This window comes from Gorilla gorilla, chromosome 12 (genome assembly GCF_029281585.2).
Source record: "Gorilla gorilla gorilla isolate KB3781 chromosome 12, NHGRI_mGorGor1-v2.1_pri, whole genome shotgun sequence".
NCBI classification, from domain to species: Eukaryota; Metazoa; Chordata; class Mammalia; order Primates; family Hominidae; genus Gorilla; species Gorilla gorilla.
The window spans coordinates 49,563,084-49,585,144 of record NC_073236.2 but is presented as its reverse complement, the minus strand read 5'-3'; the positions used below and the strand labels follow the sequence as shown (position 1 = coordinate 49,585,144).

The 22,061-nt window shown below is 42.4% G+C and overlaps 1 protein-coding gene and 1 pseudogene across 2 annotated transcripts in view; one reads left to right on the top strand and one right to left on the bottom strand.

Annotated features, from left to right (window-relative positions):
- Positions 1-22,061, bottom strand: part of MERTK (MER proto-oncogene, tyrosine kinase) — a 133,567-nt gene that overhangs the window by 64,323 nt on the left and 47,183 nt on the right. For both annotated transcript variants that reach the window (XM_031008269.3, XM_055378291.2), the window contains exons 4-5: positions 19,804-19,977; positions 2,089-2,175 (exon numbers count right to left, since the gene is read on the bottom strand). In XM_031008269.3, the coding sequence (XP_030864129.1) occupies positions 2,089-2,175; positions 19,804-19,977 (261 nt within the window). The remainder of the gene's footprint in view (positions 1-2,088; positions 2,176-19,803; positions 19,978-22,061) is intronic.
- Positions 14,210-19,769, top strand: LOC109025499 (zinc transporter 6-like; annotated as a pseudogene).

Below are 22,061 nucleotides of genomic sequence, written 5' to 3'. Positions count from 1 at the left end.
GCTTACTATGTGCCAGACACTTTGAGGGCTTTCTTTAATCATTCCTAGAATCCAGTTAGAGAAGTAGTCTTACAATCCACATTCATAGATAAGGAAACAGGATCAGAGAAGTTAAAAGCTTGGCAAAAGTCACAGAGAGGTTGTAGGCAGTACAACAGGGACTTGAACTCTGGTCTGCCTGACCCTGGAGCTTGTGTCCCTCAACAGGACACTGGAGGCCTATTGCCAAGGGCAGCAAGCAGACAGTGGGAACACCAGCAGGGACTGTGAGTCTGGTTTACCACCTGACCTGCTGTATGGCCCCAGGCACAGCTACACACGCCCTATCTACAACTACACACAGTTCTCTCCTCTATAAATGGGGATAGTACCAGCACTGCTCCATGGAGCTGTGGTGAGGAATAAATGTGGGGAACTGTGGATGAGGCCCAGGGAGGGTGCGGTGAGGATGAAGGTGATGATGGAATGAGCAGGAGAGAAGGAAGAAGGTGTGTCAAGACCATATCAAGCGTGCCCTGGGGGCCACAATTAGGAGTTTGGGTTTGACTAGTACACACAAAGCCTTGGGAATGGGGAAGAATAAGGTTTGACTCACTTTCCTCCACAGATTATTTGTGGAACTGCCCTAAAGCATCTGCCTTTCCAGACCAAAATTTGACCACATATACCATAGTAATTACACATTAGAAGAAGGGAGGCTTGGTAGCTTTGACATAAATTTTATAATAAATGAAAGCCAAAAACAGAAGTTTGCGGAATGATCTAATAGAATAAAACCTTAGCTGAGATTCTGAAGCATAAAATTGGAGAAGTGCTTTTCATTTTATACATTTTTAAATTTTAAAAGGTTTATACTTCATGAAAATGTCTTTACAAACTCACACCCACTCATGAATTTTTGACATTCCCAACATGTCTTTTGGAAATTGTAATAATGGGAATTGTGATGAAGGAAGGAAGTTATACACTTCCTCCAGTAATAACTTTTAGTTTGGTTATTTTTTTATCCCAGTGAACTTTTAGAATATTCCCTTTCATAGCGTTTGTCCAGTTGATTTGCTGAAACTAAAATTAGCGTCTTTTTTGAGTATAACTTCTTTTGTAATTTTGAATCTCCTTCTGTATGTACCCAACCTTTAATTCATTATTAAACAAGTTCTCCTTTTTCCTTGCACTGTTTCCCTAAGGACAAGAGGAAAAGAACATGAGCCAAATAATTACTTCTCAATATTTAAACTATGATTAAATAGTAAAACATAAAATTTGCTTGAATTTCTATGACACACTAAGGAGGATGATTTAAAACGAAATAAAAAGATACTATCTAATTGTAGGTTTTCCCTTTCTTTCAAATTTCAAGTTTAACACCTTTGATCACACAGAAGGAGAATAAGGTAGATTGGATTGAAATGTCTCCACTAGCCTGGAGGCCTTCAAATGTGTGCCTTTAATTCTATTATCATAACTCACGGCCAAGCAAGCTCAGCCTAGTGAAATCCTAGCTCAGAGGAAACAAGAGGAAGAGGGAGTTTAGGAGGAAGAGGGATAGGAGCATTGGGCTCCAAAGAGTGATCTGCTCCTTGCTTTTCCTCTGTCTCCCTGAGTCAGTAGGTGGCAGAGACTCACGTCAGGCCCCGCTGACCTGGGAAGGACAGGGTCCATTTCCTAGATCATGCCCCAAGAGAGCCCCATCCCCAGGGCTCTTCAAGGGTTAATGAGTAGTTCACGGCGGAAGAGGGAAGAGTGAAAATAGGAACTAAGAAAGAGAAAACATTTTAGCTTATTTTCTTCTTGGAGTAAGCAGAGCTAAACGAGTGAATGTTTATCAAAGACCTACATGCCAGGCACTTCTGAGTAATTTACTTGTATTAAATCAATAAGCCTCAACAATAGATAGGTTCTATAATTATCTCCACTTTTCAGAGGGGAACCCTGACACCAAAGAGGAGAAGTGAGTTGTCCAAGGTCACAAAGAACCTTGAGACAGTGAGAAAGCCAGGACCCACACCCGGGCAGCCAGCTGCAAGCTCATGCTGTACCCTCACCAGCTCCCAGAACATGCATGGGGAACCTAGCCTTGCTGCTTACCTTTGATGTTGATCTGCACTCCCTTGGACACGGTCAGCCCTTTGTCATTGTGGGCCTCACAACTGAAGACCGCCATCTCCGTCAGGCCTGGAATGGAAGGAGACTCATGAGACCAGCAGCAGAGAAACAGGCTGCTGTTCACTACAATTCTATGGTTGTCTTTGCATTATTTTATTTCTTGGTTCATGGCTTTTGGGCATTAGTGCAAAGTTAATTTAAAAGGTGTGCTAGCTATGGAGAAACAAACCTGGGATTAAACCCAAGGCACCAAGAGCAAGGCAGCCATGGGCCCAAAAGGCAGCTGCTTTCATTTATTCAGATCCTGAATGGTGAGACATTAGGTAATAAAGCAGGATCATTTAGACTTTTACTGCAAATCGCTAGCCCCAATATCAAGGAAAGTGGGTTCTGAGGCTCACCTGATCCTGCTGCCTAACCCCCCAGTACATACAGTGCCACTATGCTATGCATATTTCAGAATACCAGAAATAGCAAAATAAAAGCCACAGTTTAAAAATCTCAGATGATGTGTTGTAATGAATCCTTTTTTAATAGTAAAAACTGGTCAATTCACAAGGATGCATCATATAAATGCAAGGCGTTATAACTAATCGAAGAGAAGACACTAGTGCTAAATGAAAAATTCTATCATTTCAGAGGTTTGAAGACATCTTTAAAAAATTGATTTATTAATTTTAAATAGGAAGACAAGTTAGCCAGATCTTGTTTTCTAATGCCATTCTCCAATAAATGGAACCAGGGCTCCTTGGAGAAATGGCTGATTCTCAGATTGGAGCAGGAAATATATGAGTCTGGAGTAAAATATAAAACAAACACAACACACAACGTACACACACACACACGCGCACACACACACACACACACACACACACAGAGACAATGATGGGGCATGTCAAAGAGACACAGCAGCCAACTCAAAGAGTTCCCAATGGCCAAGGCTGGAACAATTTGAGCAGGAAAATAAAGTAACTTTGGACTATAACCCAAAGAAGAAAAAAACGTCCAGGAGTCTCTACTGATATCAACAAATAATTAGATAAATTGGAGAGAATAGACAAACCTTCTTGCAGAATAATTCCAAATAGTTTATTGGATATTCTGCCCTCAAAGAGGTGGAGCATAACTCCCCTTAATGGGCTGCATACAGTGACTCCTTCCAACAAGTACATTATGGAAAGAGCAAAAAAAAAAAAAAAAAAAAAAAGAAAGAAAACCTTTGAGTGGAGAAACTGACAAACTACCTGAGCCAGACGATCAAGTGCTATATCATGTTGACAGAATGTACCCTTGGAAACAGGTGATGAAAATGTCACTTCACCTCTATGGTCTTCCTCCCGAGAACAAAAAAAACCCCAGGCTAATCATGAAAAAAATACCAGTCAGTTCTAAATTGTGGGACATTCTACAAAACACCTGATCAGTGAAACCTAAAACCTGTCTGTAGGGAAAAGAAAGAGAGATCAGATTGTTACTGTGTCTGTGTAGAAAGAAGTAGACATAGGAGACTCCATTTTGTTCTGTACTAAGAGAAATCCTTCGGCCTTGAGATGCTGTTAATCTGTAACCTTACCCTCAACCCCGTGCTCCCTGAAACATGTGCTGTGTCCACTCAGGGTTAAATGGATTAAGGGCGGTGCAAGATGTGCTTTGTTAAACAGATGCTTGAAGGCAGCATGCTCGTTAAGAGTCATCACCACTCCCTAATCTCAAGTACCCAGGGACACAAACACTGCGGAAGGCCACAGGGACTTCTGCCTAGGAAAGCCAGGTATTGTCCAAGGTTTCTCCCCATGTGATAGTCTGAAATATGGCCTCGTGGGAAGGGAAAGACCTGACCGTCCCCCAGCCCGACACCCGTAAAGGGTCTGTGCTGAGGAGGATTAGTATAAGAGGAAGGAACACTCTTTGCAGTTGAGACAAGAGGAAGGCATCGGTCTCCTGCCCATCCCTGGGCAATGGAATGTCTCGGTATAAAGCCCCATTGTATGTTCCATCTACTGAGATAGGGGAAAACCGCCTTAGGGCTGGAGGTAGGACATGCGGCAGCAATACTGCTCTTTAAGACGTTGAGATGTTTATGTGTATGCATATCTAAAGCACAGCACTTAATTCTTTACCTTGTCTATGATGCAGAGACCTTTGTTCACGTGTTTATCTGCTGACCTTCTCTCCACTATTATCCTATGACCCTGCCACATCTCCCTCTCCGAGAAACACCCAAGAATGATCAATAAATACTAAGGGAACTCAGAGGCCGGCAGGATCCTCCATATGCTGAACACTGGTCCCCTGGGCCACCTTATTTCTTTCTCTATACTTTATCTCTGTGTCTTTTTCTTTTCCAAGTCTCTCGTTCCACCTAACAAGAAACACCCACAGGTGTGGAGGGGCAGCCCACCCCTTCACTGTCAAGGTCATTAAAATTAAAAACAAGGAAAGTTTGAGAAATTGTCACAGCCAAGAGGAGCCTAATAAGACATAGATGACTAAATGCAATGTGGTGTCCTGGATGAGATCCTGGGACAGAAAAAGGACAGGAGGTAAAAAGCTAAGGAAATATCACTAAAGTATGGACCTTAGTTAATGATGATGTATCCGTATTGGTTCATCAATTGTAGCAAATGCACCACACCAATGTAAAATGCTAACGATAGAGGAAAGTGGGGGTGGGGTTTAGGGGAAATCACTGTATTATCCCCAGTGTTTTTCTATAAGTCTAAAACAATCCTAAAATTTGAAATTTTTTTTTTTTTTTTGAGGTCGAGACTCACTCTGTCATCACCCAAGCAATGGCGCAATCCCGGCTCACTGCAACCTCCACCTCCCGAGTTCAAGTGATTCTCCTGCCTCGGCCTTCCAAGTAGTTGGGATTACAGGCACCCGCCACCATGCCTGGCTAATTCTGTATTTTTAGTAGAGACAGGGTATCACCATGTTGTCCAGGCTGGTCTTGAACTCCCGACCTCAGGTGATCCACCTGCCTTGGCCTCCTAAAACGCTAGGATTACAGGTGTGAGCCACCACACCCGACCTGAATGGTTATTTTTTAGAATTACAACTATACAAGTATTTACTACGTAGTTGAATCTGGAAACTTCTATATCTGTGGCACACAAAAACATCATCTGGCATACAGTAGTATCTTCATAAAATTGTTGAAAATATGCCACCATTTGCTTCTTGGCAGAAAAGCTTATTTTGTTTCTTCTGTCTACATGTGTAGGAAATTTTCCATCAGATATTTTTAAACTCAAAGCTTATCACTAATAAGAGTAATAAAATATTTGAAGAATGAAAGGGAAAACACTTGCTGAGAGAAGCACAGCAGGCATCAGCCTAGAAAAGCTGTTCCTGGTCGGATGTCTGCATGGCCACGACTGTGCCGGGGCTGCAGCCAAGTGGCCACTACATGGCAGAGAGCTGTGACTGAGAGAAGCTGTAGACAAAATGCATATCTGATCCTTTTTATATTAGTACTTCTCCTGAGGGGTTAAATGTGCATAAAAAAGAAAATCAGTGCTGGTGGGTTTTTGTTATTTTCCATCTAGATGGAAGGTTGTCACCAGTGTCTGCGTTTCCCTGACTACACACAGGTCCCTCAGGGAAAAGCAAACCCATGCATCTCTGTCCTATGATTCGGTGGTAACCTTTCATTTCTTCAAAAATAACATTGTATTATGCAGAGAATTTGACAGCTACTTCACAGTATCTTAATTTTCAAAGATGAGGAGTACTTCCCTCAGACGGGAGGAAAACCCTAAGCTGGATTGCTTAATTAAATTATCTTGAAAATTTAAAATGCCGGCCTGGTGCGGTGGCTCATGCCTGTAATCCCAGCACTTTGCACTTTGAGAGGCTGAGGCGGGCGGAGGTCAGGAGATTGAGGCCATCCTGGATAACACTGTGAAACGCTGTCTCCACTAAAAATACAAAAAAATTAGCCGGGCGTTGTGGCGGGTGCCTGTAGTCCCAGCTACTCGGGAAGCTGAGGCAGGAGAATGGCTGAACCTGGGAGGCGGAGCTTGCAGTGAGCCGAGATCGCGCCACTGCACCCCAGCCTGGGCGACAGAGCGAGACTCCATCTCAAAAAAAAAAAAAAAAAAAAAAAAGAAAATTTAAAGTGCTAAGAAACAAAAACTCCTGGTAGAAGCCATCTACTTTCATATTTTGGTCACTTCCTCTCAAGTGAGGCATGAAACTGCTACTAGTTTGTGTAGTGAATTAGAAAATATTTATTGCACTGAGGAGGAATATTTCTCTCACACCCATTACACACACATCTATAAAAGCATCCCTGTGATACTCTGCCTTGGGGTCTTTATATCTTCTGCTTGTATTCCTCCTAGAGAATTTTGAAAAATATATGTGGCCTCTGACACATTTTGAAGTTTGCTTCCTTAAATTTTTCGTAATTTAAACATCTTCAAAGAATGTAATTTGAAGTACCTTGAATATCTTGACACCAACACCCACTGTAACGACTCTTCCCCAGCAGCAAGTTTTCCACCATGACTCTTCTACCACCCCCAAGAATTTCATCTTAATGGTACACATTTGAAAGTTTTTGCTTAAACCATGGGAACTTATTGGCAACAAAAATATACATATACCTTGAAATTGCAAAAATATTTTCTTCTGAATTGATTATACTCATTATTAGGATGCAATTAATCAAGACAATGTAAGTGATTCTTAAACATGAGTACAACTTTATTGGAAAGGCAATTTCTTTGCTGGACAAAATTTGGAATTTTCTTTTCTTTTTTTTTTTTTTTTGAGACTGAGACTTGCTCTGTCACCCAGGCTGGAGGGCAATGGCATGATCTTGGCTCACTGCAACCTCCGCCTCCCAGGTTCAAGCGATTCTCCTGCCTCAGTCTCCCAAGTAGCTGGGATTACAGGCATGCACCACCACGCCCGGTTAATTTTTGTATTTTTAATGGAGACAGGGTTTTACCATGTTGGCCAGGCTGGTCTTGAACTCCTGACCTCAGGTGATCCACCTGCCTCAGCCTCCCAAAGTGCTGGGATTACAGGCGTGAGCCACCACGTCCAGCCAAAATTTGGAATTTTCTGTCTCTGGAAATTTCTTAACCCCAAGACAATGCACCATAGCAACCATTCTCAAAATATGGTCAAGAGACTTCTGGGGATTCCAGAGACCCCTTCTGTAGTCCTCAGAGTCAAAACTATTTTCATAATAATAATATATTATTTGCTCTTTTAATTCTCATTATCTCAGGAATATATGATGGAATTTTCCAAAAGAATTTCCCAGAGGCTATATGATATATGATGATGCCATAGCATAGATGTATTAGCCAATGAAGTGTATGCTTGTGTATTTTTGTGTTTTAAAAGTTTTCAGTTTTAATTCCTAATTCAGTAAATATAGATAGATATGACCCACATAAACAAGAACTCTGGTTCTTGATAACTTATGACTGTAAAAGGATCTTGAGGCCAAGCACAGTGGGCTCACTCCTGTAATCCCAGCACTACAGGAGGCTGAAGTAGGAGGATCGCTTGAGTCCAGAAGTTCGAGAGTTCAAGTCCAGAAGTTGCCCCACCCTGGGGCAACATGGTGAAACCCCATCTCTACAAAAAATACAAAAATTAGCTGAGCATGGTGACATGCACCTGTAGTCCCAGCTACTTGGGAGGTTGAGATGGCTGAATCACCTGAGCGTAGGAGGTTGAGGCTACAGTGAGCACTACAGGCTGGGCGACAGAGTCAGGCTCTGTCACACACACACACAAAAACAAACAAACAAATAAAAAACCAAAAACAAACAAACAAACAAAGAAAGGATCTTGAGACCAAAGCATTGAGAACTGATGCTTCATAGTGGTGATTCCAGACAAGCAAGAGAGGTCTTTTTTCTTTTGTAATGCAAGGAAGCGATGAAAGGAAAATAGGGAGGTGGAAAGGGAGAACTGGCGAAGTATCTGGACTTTGGGCACTTTGTCAAGCATTGATTTTAAGAAAGAAGATACATACAGGATGAGGATGAAGACACTGATCCCACTAAGGGGTTCATGCTCTGCTGATCACTGTTTCACAGTGAGGCCTTTAACACTTTGATTTTCATGCCTTGGCATCACTTTTAACCTTCCAGATCCTAAGCTCCCAAGTGAGATGCCCATTTCACCCACCAGGCTGCATGAACTTGCAAAACCTGGCTTATATTTAGAAAAATTTGCTTTGGCTCAATCAGAAGATACAGGGAGTTACTAACTTATCTTTTTTATATATTGGAGGAGACACTGGCAGTTTAAAATTAGTCATTTGACTTCAATTATTATCAAAACTCTTAGGAAACCCTTGAATACAAACTACAAAATTACATTCCAAACTTGTCATAAGGGGAAGAGCCAGCCCTGTGGTAAAACAGGAGGTTTATTTCACTGAGATCCATTATCCAGTTATAGAACCTATAGTAGGATCCTGTGGTAGCAGATTTCAGGCCCAGTGGTCTTTAGTCCTAACAGGTTTATCAATGCTGAAAGGGAAACATTATCACAGAACATGACTTCAGGTCAAATGGACAGTCATTTCTCCTGTGTGTTTCTTTTCATAGTGCACACAAGGTCAAAAAAACAATCTATAGCAAATGTCCTAGCACAAGACACCTACACCAAGTCTGAATTGCCTGGCAGTAACCACACAATGTATTAAAACAGTGTACAAGGTCAGGTGGTTGGCGCCCATAGGCCAAAGAGATACCAGTAGAGAGAAGAGGAAACTAGTTCAAACCAAAGGTAAATTTCTCCAAAACCAGACAGCACTTAGGGCCAAATATAGTCTTCTTTGCTTAATTTTTTCAGCTAAACTTTAATGGCTTAATGACACTGGCTTCCCAACTAGACACTTGTTTATAAGCCTGGATTGACCATAGCAATGAGTGTACACTAGGAGAAGACAGCTCCCTCTCACTCGCCAGTTCTCTCTGTGTGGATGAACAGTAACTACCAGACTGGAATAGACCTTGACATTTTATAGCCCCAAACCCTTGTGACTTTCCAGGGAGAAAAAGCATCCACCTCCCTAAGTCTCCACCCTCCCACCCACTCTATCCTGAATGGCCCCGGGCACTGGAACCCCCACAGTCTCCTGAGCCAACTCCTCTTCTAGTGGGTAGGTCGTCCCTCTCAGAGCAATTTCTCCTTTTCACCCAACTCCATTATGATGGTTCACACCCCTCTTGCTTGGTCCTCTGCTGGTTTGAGAAAAGATATTTATGACACAGCTCTGAAAGATATTTTTAAGGAACATTCAGTAACAGGATGTTCCCTTGAGGGAAGGACAATCCGAATTGCTGAGGGAGCAACTCCTAAGAGCACAGTTGAGCTAGTTCTTTGAGTTCTGGATTAAGCAATCCTGCAAATTAACTAGATAAACAATTCTGTCCCTTCTTTTTCTTTTTTCCCTAGTGTCCATCTTTCTACCAAAGGAAGCAACAAATGGAAGATCATGCTGCATAAGTGAGGTAGCTTCTTAACTTGGACCTCTCTATCTGCTCTGCTTTCGTCCACTTGACAAATATTTACTGAGTATTTACTACAAGCCAGACATTTTTTCCAGAAACTTGAGATATATCCATGAATAAAACCAAGATCCCCACCCTTATAGAGCTCACATTTTCAGGGGGGAGAAATGGGCAATAAATAATAACCTTGATAAATAAGTAAGATGTATGGTATATTAGAAGGTGATAAGTACTATGGAAAAACAGAAGACGATCAGGGTCAGGATGGGTGGGGAAGCAAGCTGTCATTTTAAATGATGGGCGGGGGGCATCAGAGGTGGTTCCTTGAGAAATGGCCTCTGAGGAAAGAGTAGGAGTGAGGAAATGGGCCAAGTTGATACTCGGGGGCCTGGGGAGGTTCTAGGCAGAGGCAACATGTGGGAGAGGCCTTTTGCCTTTTTCTCTGAGTTGGGTAGAAAACCCAGAGCTCTGAGCAGAGGGCCGATATGATCTGACTTGTATCAGGATTGCTCCAGCGGCCATGTGGAGAATAGACCTTAAGAAGGCAGGTCTCGCCGGGCGCGGTGGCTCACACCTGTAATCCCAGCACTGGCCGAGGTGGGCGGATCACGAGGTCAGGAGATCGAGACCATCCTGGCTAACACGGTGAAACCCCACCTCTATTAAAAATACAAAAAATTAGCTGGGCGAGGTGGCTGGCCCCTGTAGTCCCAGCTATTTGGGAGGCTGAGGCAGGACAATGGCGTGAACCCGGGAGGTGGAGCTTGCAGTGAGCTGAGATCGCGCCACTGCACTCCAGCCTGGGTGACAAAAAAAGAAAAAAAGAAGGCAGGTTTCTTAATAGCTCCAAATGTTTTTCTAACATGTAAAATGGGTATTAAAAATGCCTAACTAGCCTGGACAACATAGTGAGATCCTGTCCTACAAAAAATTTGAAAAAAGCTTCTTATCTCTGTAGTCCTAGCTACTTGGGGTGCTGAGGTAGGGGGATTTGCTTGAGTGCAGGAGTTCTGAGGTTACATTGAGTAGAGATCACGCCACTGCACATCAGCCTGGGTGACAGAGCAAGACCTTGTCTCTAAACGCAACAACAACAAAACTGCCTAATTATCACAGCTTGCTATGTGATTCAAAGTAATTCTTTACAGAAAGTACTGTGGGCATTATGAACTAATTTGTATAAATTCTAGTTATTATTGTTGTTTCTGTTATTACAAGGATATTAATAATTATATCCAGCTAACTAAAACAAAAGCTAGCTTAGCTGTTTCCTAGATGTGGATTTAAATATAAAATGAGTATTTTTTAAAAAAGAAAAGCCTGAAAGATCAACGCAAGCCCACCACTGTTAACAGAAAGGCAGGTTAAAATTGACAATGAGTTAGTAACTATTGCATATAAAAATGACAACACAAAAAATATAATAGGTAGCATTTCAATCATTGCTATAGGCAATCCTGGTACCAAGGGCTTTACATTCATTATTTCACTGAAACCTCATAAATGTTTTATGTAGTAGACACTGCTATTATCCCTATTTTATATACAGAAGTTGAGTAACTTGCCCAGGGATACATGACAGCAAAGTGGCATCAGTCTACATGCCAAAGCTAGAGCTCTTACCCACTAACTTTTTTTTTTTTTTTAAATACTTTAAGTTCTAGGGTACATGTGCACAATGTGCAGGTTTGTTACATACGTATACATGTGCCATGTTGGTGTACTGCACCCAGTAACTCATCATTTACATTAGGTATATCTCCTAATGCTATCCCTCCCCCCTCCCCTCACCCTATGACAGGCCCCGGTGTGTGATGTTCCCCTTTCTGTGTCCAAGTGTTCTCATTGTTCAATTCCCACCTATGAGTGAGAACATGCTTACCCGCTAACTTATAAAGCACTCCACCATTGAACACCATGAAGCTAAAGCTCTTTGCAGTTCTGCTCTTTATTTTGGGATTTGGTTTTGCCCGTGATAAAATTCTTTAAAAAAGAAACTTTTTATTTTGAAATAACTTTAGATTTACAAGAAGTTGCAAAAATAGCAGAGTTACTGTACACCCTTCACCCAGCTTTACCCAATGATAAGATCTTACATAACCATGGTATAATGATCAAAACCAGGAAAGTGACTTTGGTACAATATTATTAACTAAAACACAGGCCTTATTAAGATTTTACCAGTTTCTGCTTTGTTTTATTTTGGGGGGAAGAATGAGTGTATAGGTTTATGAAATTTTATGACAGGTACAGATTTGTGGCTACAGAACTGTTCCATTGCCAAAAAGAAGATCCCTCTTCTACCCCCTTATAGAACATCCTACCCCCAAACTTGACCCCTGAAATTGTTCTGATATGTTCTCCATTAGCAAACTTTTGTCCTTTTGAGAATGTTATCTAAATGGAATTGTACAGCACGTAACCTTTGAGATTGGCTTTGTTCACTCAGAATAATGTCCTTTAGACAAAGTACTTCTTTTCATGTCCCTTAAAGAAAGCTCATACAACACAGAGGAAAAATAAAAACTTGTATCAAGGGGGAAAAGGCATATGACCTTCCTGTTCCATAAACAATGCTTGCTCAAAGCAGTCCAAACAATCGGCTATTTAAACCACTTAGCATTCCCTCAGTAGAAGGGGTTGGCAAAGTTTACTTAGGGGTCAATTTCAGATAGAATGGCGTCTCCCTGCGAACACTCACTGCTTTATTTACATTAGCATGTCAGGGGCAGCTGCTCTGCACAAGGCCCCCCAAAGCTGACCTCAGCACCTAGTTCCTCATATAAGAATTACTGGAAGGGACTCAGGTATCAAACTAAAGCTTCCTCAAAATTAAAAAAAATTTAATTAAAAATAAGTTTTTACATAGTTCTTTTATACTGTTACAAAACGCAGACACAAGGGAACAGTCAGCAGCTAGCTGACTTTAGAGTAACCCCTGTGAGCCCAGCACAATCCCCACAGTCAGCAGCCTGGGCCCCACGCCCTTCCTCCCTGGACTTGTTTTAGCCCTTTGGGTCTACAGAATGGACATTAAAGATCCTGTTCTATTAATTTACAGGACCAGCTGGAGATATAAATGAGAAAAGAGATAAGAGTTTAAATGTAAAAATAATTTTATAAATACAACTTACTTCATTATCATGATGTCCCTTTGTCCCAGTGAAAGGACCTAAAACTCGGGGACTATTTGTAATTCATTTGTTTGCTCATTAGTTCATTCATTCATTCACATAGTTCTTATGTGCCAGGCACTGTGCTGGGTGATGGGGCTAACCTAACTAATAAATCATACATAATAATCACTTGATTAGTAAGTCTTCTTGGAGGCCTGACAAATAGATAGAGGGTTTGTTCTTCAATGCAATGGGGAAGAGGCCTTGTGAATATACAGACAAGGGGGTGACCAGGAAGGTTTTCAGAGGAGAGCCGTGATCTGTATGTCAAGTGAACAGGGGTTTGCCAGACAATGAGAAGGCAGCTTGGCAAGAAGGCACAGTCACTCATGGGCCTGCGAAAAGTTCATCAGGTCTCACAAACAGGTGCCTTTGCAGGTGAGGCAGGCGCAGACCGTGGGAAAGTTAGGCTGAAGCCCCAGTGGGTCTCAGACTTCAGGGTAAAATGGTAGATTTTAACCTGCATGTAGTGGGGAGTCATGCCAGGAATGAGAAGCTCTGTATTTTAGGAGAACCTCTTTAATCACAAGGTGGAGCATCACTCACTATGGTGGTGGGGTAGGGGGATGAGAACAAGAAAGATTGGACCATAGGTAAGAGGTGACAGCAACAGTCCTGGCGATGAACCAGGAAAGCCTGAATTAAGGCCATGGTGGTGGAAGGGCAGAGGAAGAAATGAGCACAATTGACATTTGAGAACAATGTACAGGGCCCGGGCACAGTGGCTCACGCCTGTAGTCCCAGCACTTTGGGAGGCCAAGGTGGGTGGATCACCTGAGATCAGGAGTTCAAGACTAGCCTGGCCAACATGGTGAAACCCCATCTCTACAAAAATACAAAAATGAGCCGGGCATGATAGTGGGTGCCTGTAATCCCAGCTGCTTGGGAGGCTGAGGCGGGAGAATCACTTGAACCCTGGAGGCAGAGGTTGCGATAAGCAGAGATCACGCCATTGCACTCCAGCCTGGGCGACAGAGCAAAACTGCATATCAAAACAAAAAAAAAAAAAAAAGAGAGAACAATGTACAGATCTTGGTGATGACTGTTAGATGGGCGAGAGAGAAGAATCTGGGTAAGTTTCAGGTTTCTAGCTTGAATATATGATTACTCCTCCAGGCCTTCACTTCACTGTATAGCATGAGCTAGACCATCTTCACTATGAAACAGGCATTTAATAAATACTGTCACTAAGAAAAATAAAGTCAGCAGCCCCACTTTCCAAACCCTTCACAAATAGGAAAACTGCCTGAGCAGTGCAGTATACTGCGTATTGATTTAGAAACTAGAATTTCGACTCAGCAGTTTAAGTAAGAGTTCTTCATTTACGGACACATTTGTCGCTACTCTAAAAACTCTAGAACAGCTGGTGAAATGTTAGTGAGGATTTCCATCATCATGGTTCAGTTTTTGGTTTTTGGTACCTGATGGCCCCTGATGGAGAGTGAATTCATCATGCACACCCACATTCAGAAGCACCTTCTGGTGAATGCTGCCGCAAGTGCTCTCCTATTGGTCATTTCTACAACTACCACGTTCCAGGCACTGAACCAGACCCCTGAATATGTGGCCAAAAAATCCTTCAGTTCCTGCCTTCAAGAGCCCCCCGGTCTCATGGAAACAGGCAGAGGCGTAAATCAGATATTCTGACAGATGAGAGTATTTGCCATCAGACTGGCAAAAAGTCAAGAATGAATACTGTGTGTATGTGATATAGGGCACATATTACCATATTCCACTAAAAAGATTGCCAACTTGCAAGGCCTTTTTGGAGGGAGATTAGAATGTATTAAAATTTAGAATATGTTCACTTTTCCCTTCAACTCCCATTTAGATATCCCTCCTAAAGAAATACTGGTGGTGCTCGCTTTGGTAGCACATACACTAAAACTGGAACAATAACAGAGAAGATTAGTGTGGAGCCATTGCCCTGACAGCATGTGGTACTGTGGATTCCATGAGTGTGTACAGTGGGAAAGCAACAACACTCGGTTCCACCACCCCATGCACTGGTCAGCTGGACAAACTCAGACAGGTATCTACCCTGGATAGACTTTACAGAGTTTTAGAAGACCAAAATGAACATTTTTGGAGCCTAAGTTTTGGCTCATTTGTTGGATCAGTGCATGTAAGAATTTGGTGAGATGCAAATGAACAAATAGTTCTTGTTCCTGTGACCAACAGGCTGTATGCTACAGTTCTATTCTGACTGTTCAGATTTTTAAGGATGATTGGATTAGGCTGCCCTGCTGTCTGGGTCTGTCTCCTAAACTTTTCAGATCATCATGTAATTCCAATGACTCTTTTAAAGGGTACTGATGATTTGAACACTGTCAGATTGATTCCAGCTAAACCTAGTAGTCCACCTTGAGAATTTTCATGTGACACCCTGGAAAAAAATGTGAGCCCAAGTCTTCTCTACCAAAGAAAAGAAAAAAAAGCTTCAAATTTTAAAAAGTAAAATTAAATTGTAAAGTACTTGAAATGCAAAATAGGTGGTCGTTGTAAGGGTGTAACTGACCTTTTAGAAATAAATCAGATCTCCAAGCTAAGACAAACTACAGCCTTGGGTATTAAAATAATTTGCACATCTTGTCACAAAAACACACTTCTAATTTTGAGAAAACATACAGAAAAGTTCTAGACAAACAGAGATGGACAGATTTTGTCCCTATTTTTATAAAACATACAAAAATCTATTTTCTATTTACTAATAGTAAATAATTGGGAAATAAAATCAAATATGCTATTATTAGTACATAAGTACTAAATTAATGCATTCTGATTGGCTGTACACTGTTGATGAAAATGTAAATTGGCATAGCCATTAAGGAAAATAGTTTGGAGGTTCCTCAGAAAATTAAAAATAGAACTACCATATGATTCATCAATTCCCATACTGGGTATATATATCCAAAGGAAATGGTATGAGGATCTCAAAGAGGTATCTGTGGTCCCATATTCATTGCAGCATTATTCATAATAGCTTAGACATGGAAACAATGTAAGTGTCCATAAACAGATAAATGGATTAAAAAATTATGGTATATATATATATATGGGAATATTATTCAGCCTGTACAAAAAAGAAAATCCTGGCATTTATGACAACATGGATGAAACTGGAAGACATTATGCTAAGTGAATAAACCAGACAAAGAAAAGAAAAACTACTGCATGGTCTCACTTACATGTGCAATCTAAAAAAGTTAAACTCACAGAAACAAAGAATAGAACTGTGGTTAAAAAGGGTGGGTGGAGGTGGGTGAGGACTGGGGAGATGTTGGTCAAAAGGTAGAAAGTTTTAGTCCACAGGATGAATAAGTTATAGAGATCTAATGTACAGCACAGTTAACAAAATTGCACAGTATACTGGAAATTTGCTAAGAGGGTAGATCTTAAGTGTTCTCATCCTCCTACATGCCCTCCCCTGTCGCCTCCCTCCCTCCCCGCCCCCCCAACTCCACCACAAATGGTAACTATGTGAAAAGATAGCTATATTAATTAGCTTGGCTGGAATAATCAGTTCACTATGTATTTCAAAACATTACATTGTATTCCTTAAGTACATACAATTCCAATTTTAAAATAAAAAAAAAAATTTAACAAATGACTTGTAAGACCTCTACAACAAAAACTACAAAAATTGCTGAGAGAAATTAAAGAAGACCTAAATAAATGAAGAGATATAATGTATTCATTGATCGGAAGGCTCAATATTGTCAAGATGTCTTTTTCTTCTAAACTTATCTATAAAAACAATACGATTGCAGACAAAATCACAGCAGGTATTTTTGTGTAAACATTGTCAAGTGGATTCTAGGATTTTTATAGAATTGGGCAAAAGACCTGAAGTGACGCTTCACCAAAAAAGAGACATGACTGATTAATAAGCACAAGAAAAGACACTAAAATCTTCTCTAAGTCTTGTCTAAAATTAGGCATCAGGAAAATGAAATGCAAACTAAAACCACAATAATCTACTAGATTTCAAATCCACTAAATGTCTACACTTAAGAAGACTGACCAAATCAAATGTTGGTAAACATATCGATGAGCAACTGGAACTCTCTCATCCACTGTTGCTGGAATGAAAGATGGCACAATCACTTTGGAAAACCATTTGGTAGTTTCTTTAAAAGTTAAACATATGAAGCAGCAATTCCTCTCCTAGGCATTTATCCAAGACAAAATAAAAACATATGTCCTCCAAAAGACTTGCACTCAAATATTCATAGCTGCTTTATTCATAATAGCCAACTGCCACAAATATCCAAAATGTTTACCAAACAAATGGATAAACCAAATTAACACATTAATACAACAGAGTACTATATCAGCAATAAAAAATGATGTACTGGCCAGGCACGGTGGCTTATGCCTGTAATCCCAGCAATTTGGGAGGTGGAGGCGGTCGGATCATTTAAGGTCAGGAATTCGAGACCAGCCTGATCAACATGCTGAAACCCTGTCTCTACTTAAATACAAAAAGTAGCCAGGCGTAGTGGCAGGTGCCTGTAATTCGGCTACTCAGGAGGCTGAGGCAGGAGAATCGCTTGAACCCAGGAGGCGGAGCTTGCAGTAAGCCAAGATCGCGCCACTGCACTCCAGCCTGGGCAACAGAGCAAGACTCCTTCTGAAAATAAAAATAAAAATAAAGATGATGTACTAGTGATAAAACATCATGGATGAATCTCAAAGATATCATGTTGAGTGGAAGAAGCCACGGAAAGTACATATGACACAAAAAAGTACATACTTTATATTCCATTTTTTGAAGTTCAAGAACAGGCAAAATTATTCTATGATGACAGATATAAGAACAGAATTGCCTATGGGAGATGGTGACCCACCGGAAGGGATCATGAAAGACTTTCTGAAGTGATGGCAATATTCTATATCTTGACCGAGGTGGTAGCTACATGGGTGTCTACACTTAGGAAAACTCACTGAGTTGTACAACTGAATTCTATGCACTTAATTGTATGTCAATTTTACCTCAATGAAAATAAGTCTTTATGGGATTTCAGAGTGATCATCCTATAAAGGGTAGAGTCTATTTTTTAAAATTGATTTTGAATAAAAAGTTAATTAATTCCCTAAAAAAACTCAAAGAAAACTCAGATGAAGGAGAGAAAACCATAACATTCCTCCTGAAGTCACGGGTTAGAAAAGTGATTCAGAGTTAATAGGTAGGGGCTGGCATTCACTTACTGATCCATCCTAGCCATAAATATTTACTGAGTACTACTAGGAGGCAGGTACTTTTTCAGCCACTGGCAGTGCAGAGGTGAATGGGAGAGACAAAGCTCTTGTCCATACTGAGCATACGTTCTCTAAGAAGCTAGACAAGGAGACCCAATGAATAAACTGGGTAATTATAGACGGTGACAAGTGCAATGGAGGAGTACACAGGAATATGGGATTGAGGGGACCTAAAACAGTTAAGAGTGATCAGGGATGGCCTCTCGGAAGAAGTGATGTTTGAGTTGGGTCATGGGACAAAGGGCCGATGGAAGAACACTGCAAGCAGATAGAAGAGACAGTGCAAAGGTCCTGAGGCAGGAAGGAACAGGATGTGCCTAGAGAAGTGAAAGACAATCAATGTGACTCGTGCCTAACAAGCAGGATGGAGAGCATGGGATGGGGCTGGGTTGGATAGATAGGAAGGAGCTAGGACACGCAGCCCCTAGGGAAAGGGCAGGAAGGACTGGGTGACAGTCTAAGACAGAAGTGAGCTACTGCAGGGTTTTCAGCAGGCAGGTGATGTCATCTGCCACCCAGGAGGGTAGTTGGGAGTGGGGACAAGGCTGGGAGCAAAAAGGCCCAGTTAGGAAGCTACTGCAGAGGCGACAGCAAGAGCTGGCAGTGACATGGACCAGGGTGCTGGCAGCAGGGTGGAGAAAAGACAGATTTCAGATGTATTGTAGGAGCAGAACTGACAGAACTGCTGATGCCAACATGAAAAATGAGAAAAAGGAAGGATGGGAAAATGGTGATATCATTCACTAAGATGGAGAATTCTGGAGTGGAACAAGTCTGGGGTTAAGAGTTTCATTCTGAGATGCCTATGTACCCAGCAAGTGGCAATGCCAAGGAGGCGGTTGGATACATGAGCCTGCAACTTAGGAGAGGGGTCTGGGCTGGAGTTCAAGGTCATTTCTTATAGATGGTGTTAAACCATGGGCCCAAAGAAACTCTCCCAAGGGGAAGCATCTCAGAGTAAAAGAAGGGGACCCAGGATTGAGCCCTGCCATTCAAAACTCCAGTCAATGACAAAAGAGGAGCAATGAATTGGTGTCACTCAATGAAATGGAAGCCAGGACAGTGTTTCCAAAAGTCCATGCTGTGTCCTGAAGGCCTAGAACAGCCTCAGGCATACAGCAGTCCCTGGAGAAAGGAAGGAGGGAGGGAGTGTGGTAACCTTGCCTGATGTTGCTGAAAGATGCAATGAGAGGAGCCACAGAAGAGCCCACTGACTTCAGTGCATGGGAAACGCCAGTGGTATTGACAAGAGCATCATCAGTGATGTGCGGGACTAAAACTGGGCCACTTTCATTTGGATGGAAATCAAGATGACCATGGAATGTCCATTCAGCCACAATCCCACAAGGGCTCACACTTCCTGCAATAGCTCCCCATGATGAATCCACTCTCTCGGTGTCAAATCCACTGAGGTCTTCACGTCAGTGGTTCCATAAACGCAAGACCTGACAGACCAGCAAGGCCACAGCTACAACGGGAGATGCGAGCAGGGCTCCTGCTGCCTGGGCTCAGGGATTCTGGCCACTTCAACAACTTAACCCTATGTACCCCCAGAGGCCCTCACCTATTTCCCTACCTTGGCCTGTGAATTCTCACATCTGTGATTCCCACCTGCCTTCCCGTCTACCTGGTCCCATAACTTTGCTGCCACACCTGTATTTTCACCTGTCTCCACTGCCTGCTAGTGGTCCACAGCAAGGGTCGCCAAACTTTTGATCCTGTCCGCTATTAGAGAATAAATCAATAAGCCCACGGCTCGGACTTACCTGGAACAGTTAGCACGGAGGGGGATTTTTCAGGCTGTTCGTTAACACGGCTACTGTTTTGAACCCAGAAAATGTTGACGGGCTCAGGCGGGCCCACAGCCTGACAGGTGAGGTTGAAGGCTGTGTTTCTGGTGACATTCATGCTCTCAGGCTGCTTAGTAAAGTGAGGAAGTCCTGCGGAGAAAACGTTACACAAAAGAATGTTTCAGATCTGAAAACAGAGACAGAGCCCAAAGGGGAACGGAAACTGGACTAGAACTTGGCAATAGATTTCTTTTTTTGCGGGGGGCGGGTGGGGATGGAGTCTTGCTCTGTCACCCAGGCTGGAGTGCAGTGGCCTGATGTCGGCTCACTGCAATCTCTACCTCCTGGTTTCAAGTGATTCTCCTGCCTCAGCCTCCTAAGTAGCTGGGATTACAGGCGCACACCACCAGGTCTGGCTAATTTTTGTATTTTTAGTAGAAATGGGGTTTCACCATGTTGGCCAGGCTGGCCTCGAACTCCTGATCTCAAGTGATCCTTGCCCCTTGGCCTCCCAAAGTGCTGGGATTATAGGCGTGCCACCGCGCCCAGCCTTGGCAAACAAGAGTTCTTTATCTACTGCCTCAGGCAGGTCTGTATTAATCAGTTTTCACCTCCTTAAGTTGGATAAGAAGGAGCACAGAGGCTAATTCCTGCCAGTCTACTTTAAGCCAGCTTTCTAGGATGCTTTGCCAAAGGGGCTATAAATAGTGACTCAGAACTGGTTTTACCAGAAGGCAGGCCACAGGCAGTTCTTACATCAGGTGTTGCTCAAACTCCTGGGACTGACTAGTTGGCAGGTTTTCAGTATTTCTTACCAAAATAAACGCAGAGTAAAACAAAGCTATGTAATAGATCTGTCCATGGTACGAAGACATTCTATTATGTGTGTGACTTTCAGATGGGTCATAAGGAATTTTAAAATCCACAGCCTTGTATAAGGCTGAGTGCTTTTCAAAGCAAATTCTCATGAAAACTGTATAAACACAGTTGCAGTTACAATCCTTAAATCTACTGTACTTTCCAAAATCAAGGTCCCAAGGAAGCTCAGAGAAAGCCAGTCAGTACTTATTTGGGGCAGGTGTTCAAAAATATAACGAGTCCAGCTAATTGTGTTCTTTTGGGGATTGGGAACTCACAGATCTGGTTCCAGCAGGAATGACGTGGCAGTTATGTGAAATGGAATTCTTTTATCCTGTTTCAAGGTTTTTTTGAAACTCTATTTGGACTTAATATGTTCCTGTTCTGGGCATTTTTCTGGGATTCTGACAAATAAAATCTCCTGTAAATATTTTTTTCCCAAATTAGCTGCAAATGTAGGAAACCCCATCTTTAGCTGGTGTTGATGTAACCCTGAAAAAGAGCTGTCCAGCCTGGGATGGGCCTAGAGCAAAGGTCATGAAGAGACTCCTCTGAGGGAGTCTCTTCCCCCTCCCCTCTGTCTTCCCCACTCACTCCTCCTCCTTCCATCTGTGCTCCCTGAGGCTTCCCTCCACATTGGTGGGCATCAATTTCAGGTTCACAAAAGAATGGGTAGCATAGCAGACTTTCAGTGGGAGATGTTTCTGATTGAAAAGCTAATCACCTGCTCTAAAGCCTGTGACAAGGAAGGTCAGGATAAAGTAGAAAAGGGAGGTGACCTAATGGCTCTGCTAAGAGGGGCACCTCAGAGAGGACGGGCACAAGGGCCCCAGAGGGAAGCCCCCAGGGGTAGTGAGGAGTGACCTCTGAGGGTGATAATAAAGATGCTTCCTCCTTGCAGCCCTGCCATTGCAGAACCAGGCATGCAAACCCCCAAATCAGGGCACCAAACCAGGACCTGGGCTCACCTGGCCTGGTTCACCTGTGCATCAGCTCACATTGCCCATTAGAGTTCAAGTTCCCTGAGGGCAGAGATTGCCTTTTCCTAGCCTGATGTCTCACTCTTCATCCCCACGGACCTTCATATGATGTCATGGAATTTCTCTGAACCATGCACCTGACAGATACCAGTGCCCAAAAGAAGTCTCAGGCTGAGCTGTGGAGCCAGTCGAGGAAAACCACTCACCCTCCAGGGTTTCACTGTCTGCATAGGCAAGACAGGAAAAGATGCCGAATAATAAGCCAATAGCCACTTGACCAGGTGAGTGGTATCTGGTACCAGTACTGGAAACTGGATAGTAGAAAGCATTTTGCTTCTTAAAAAGAAGTCTTCAGCTTATTTTTACTGTCAATAATCTGTGGACAAGGAAGTCCAC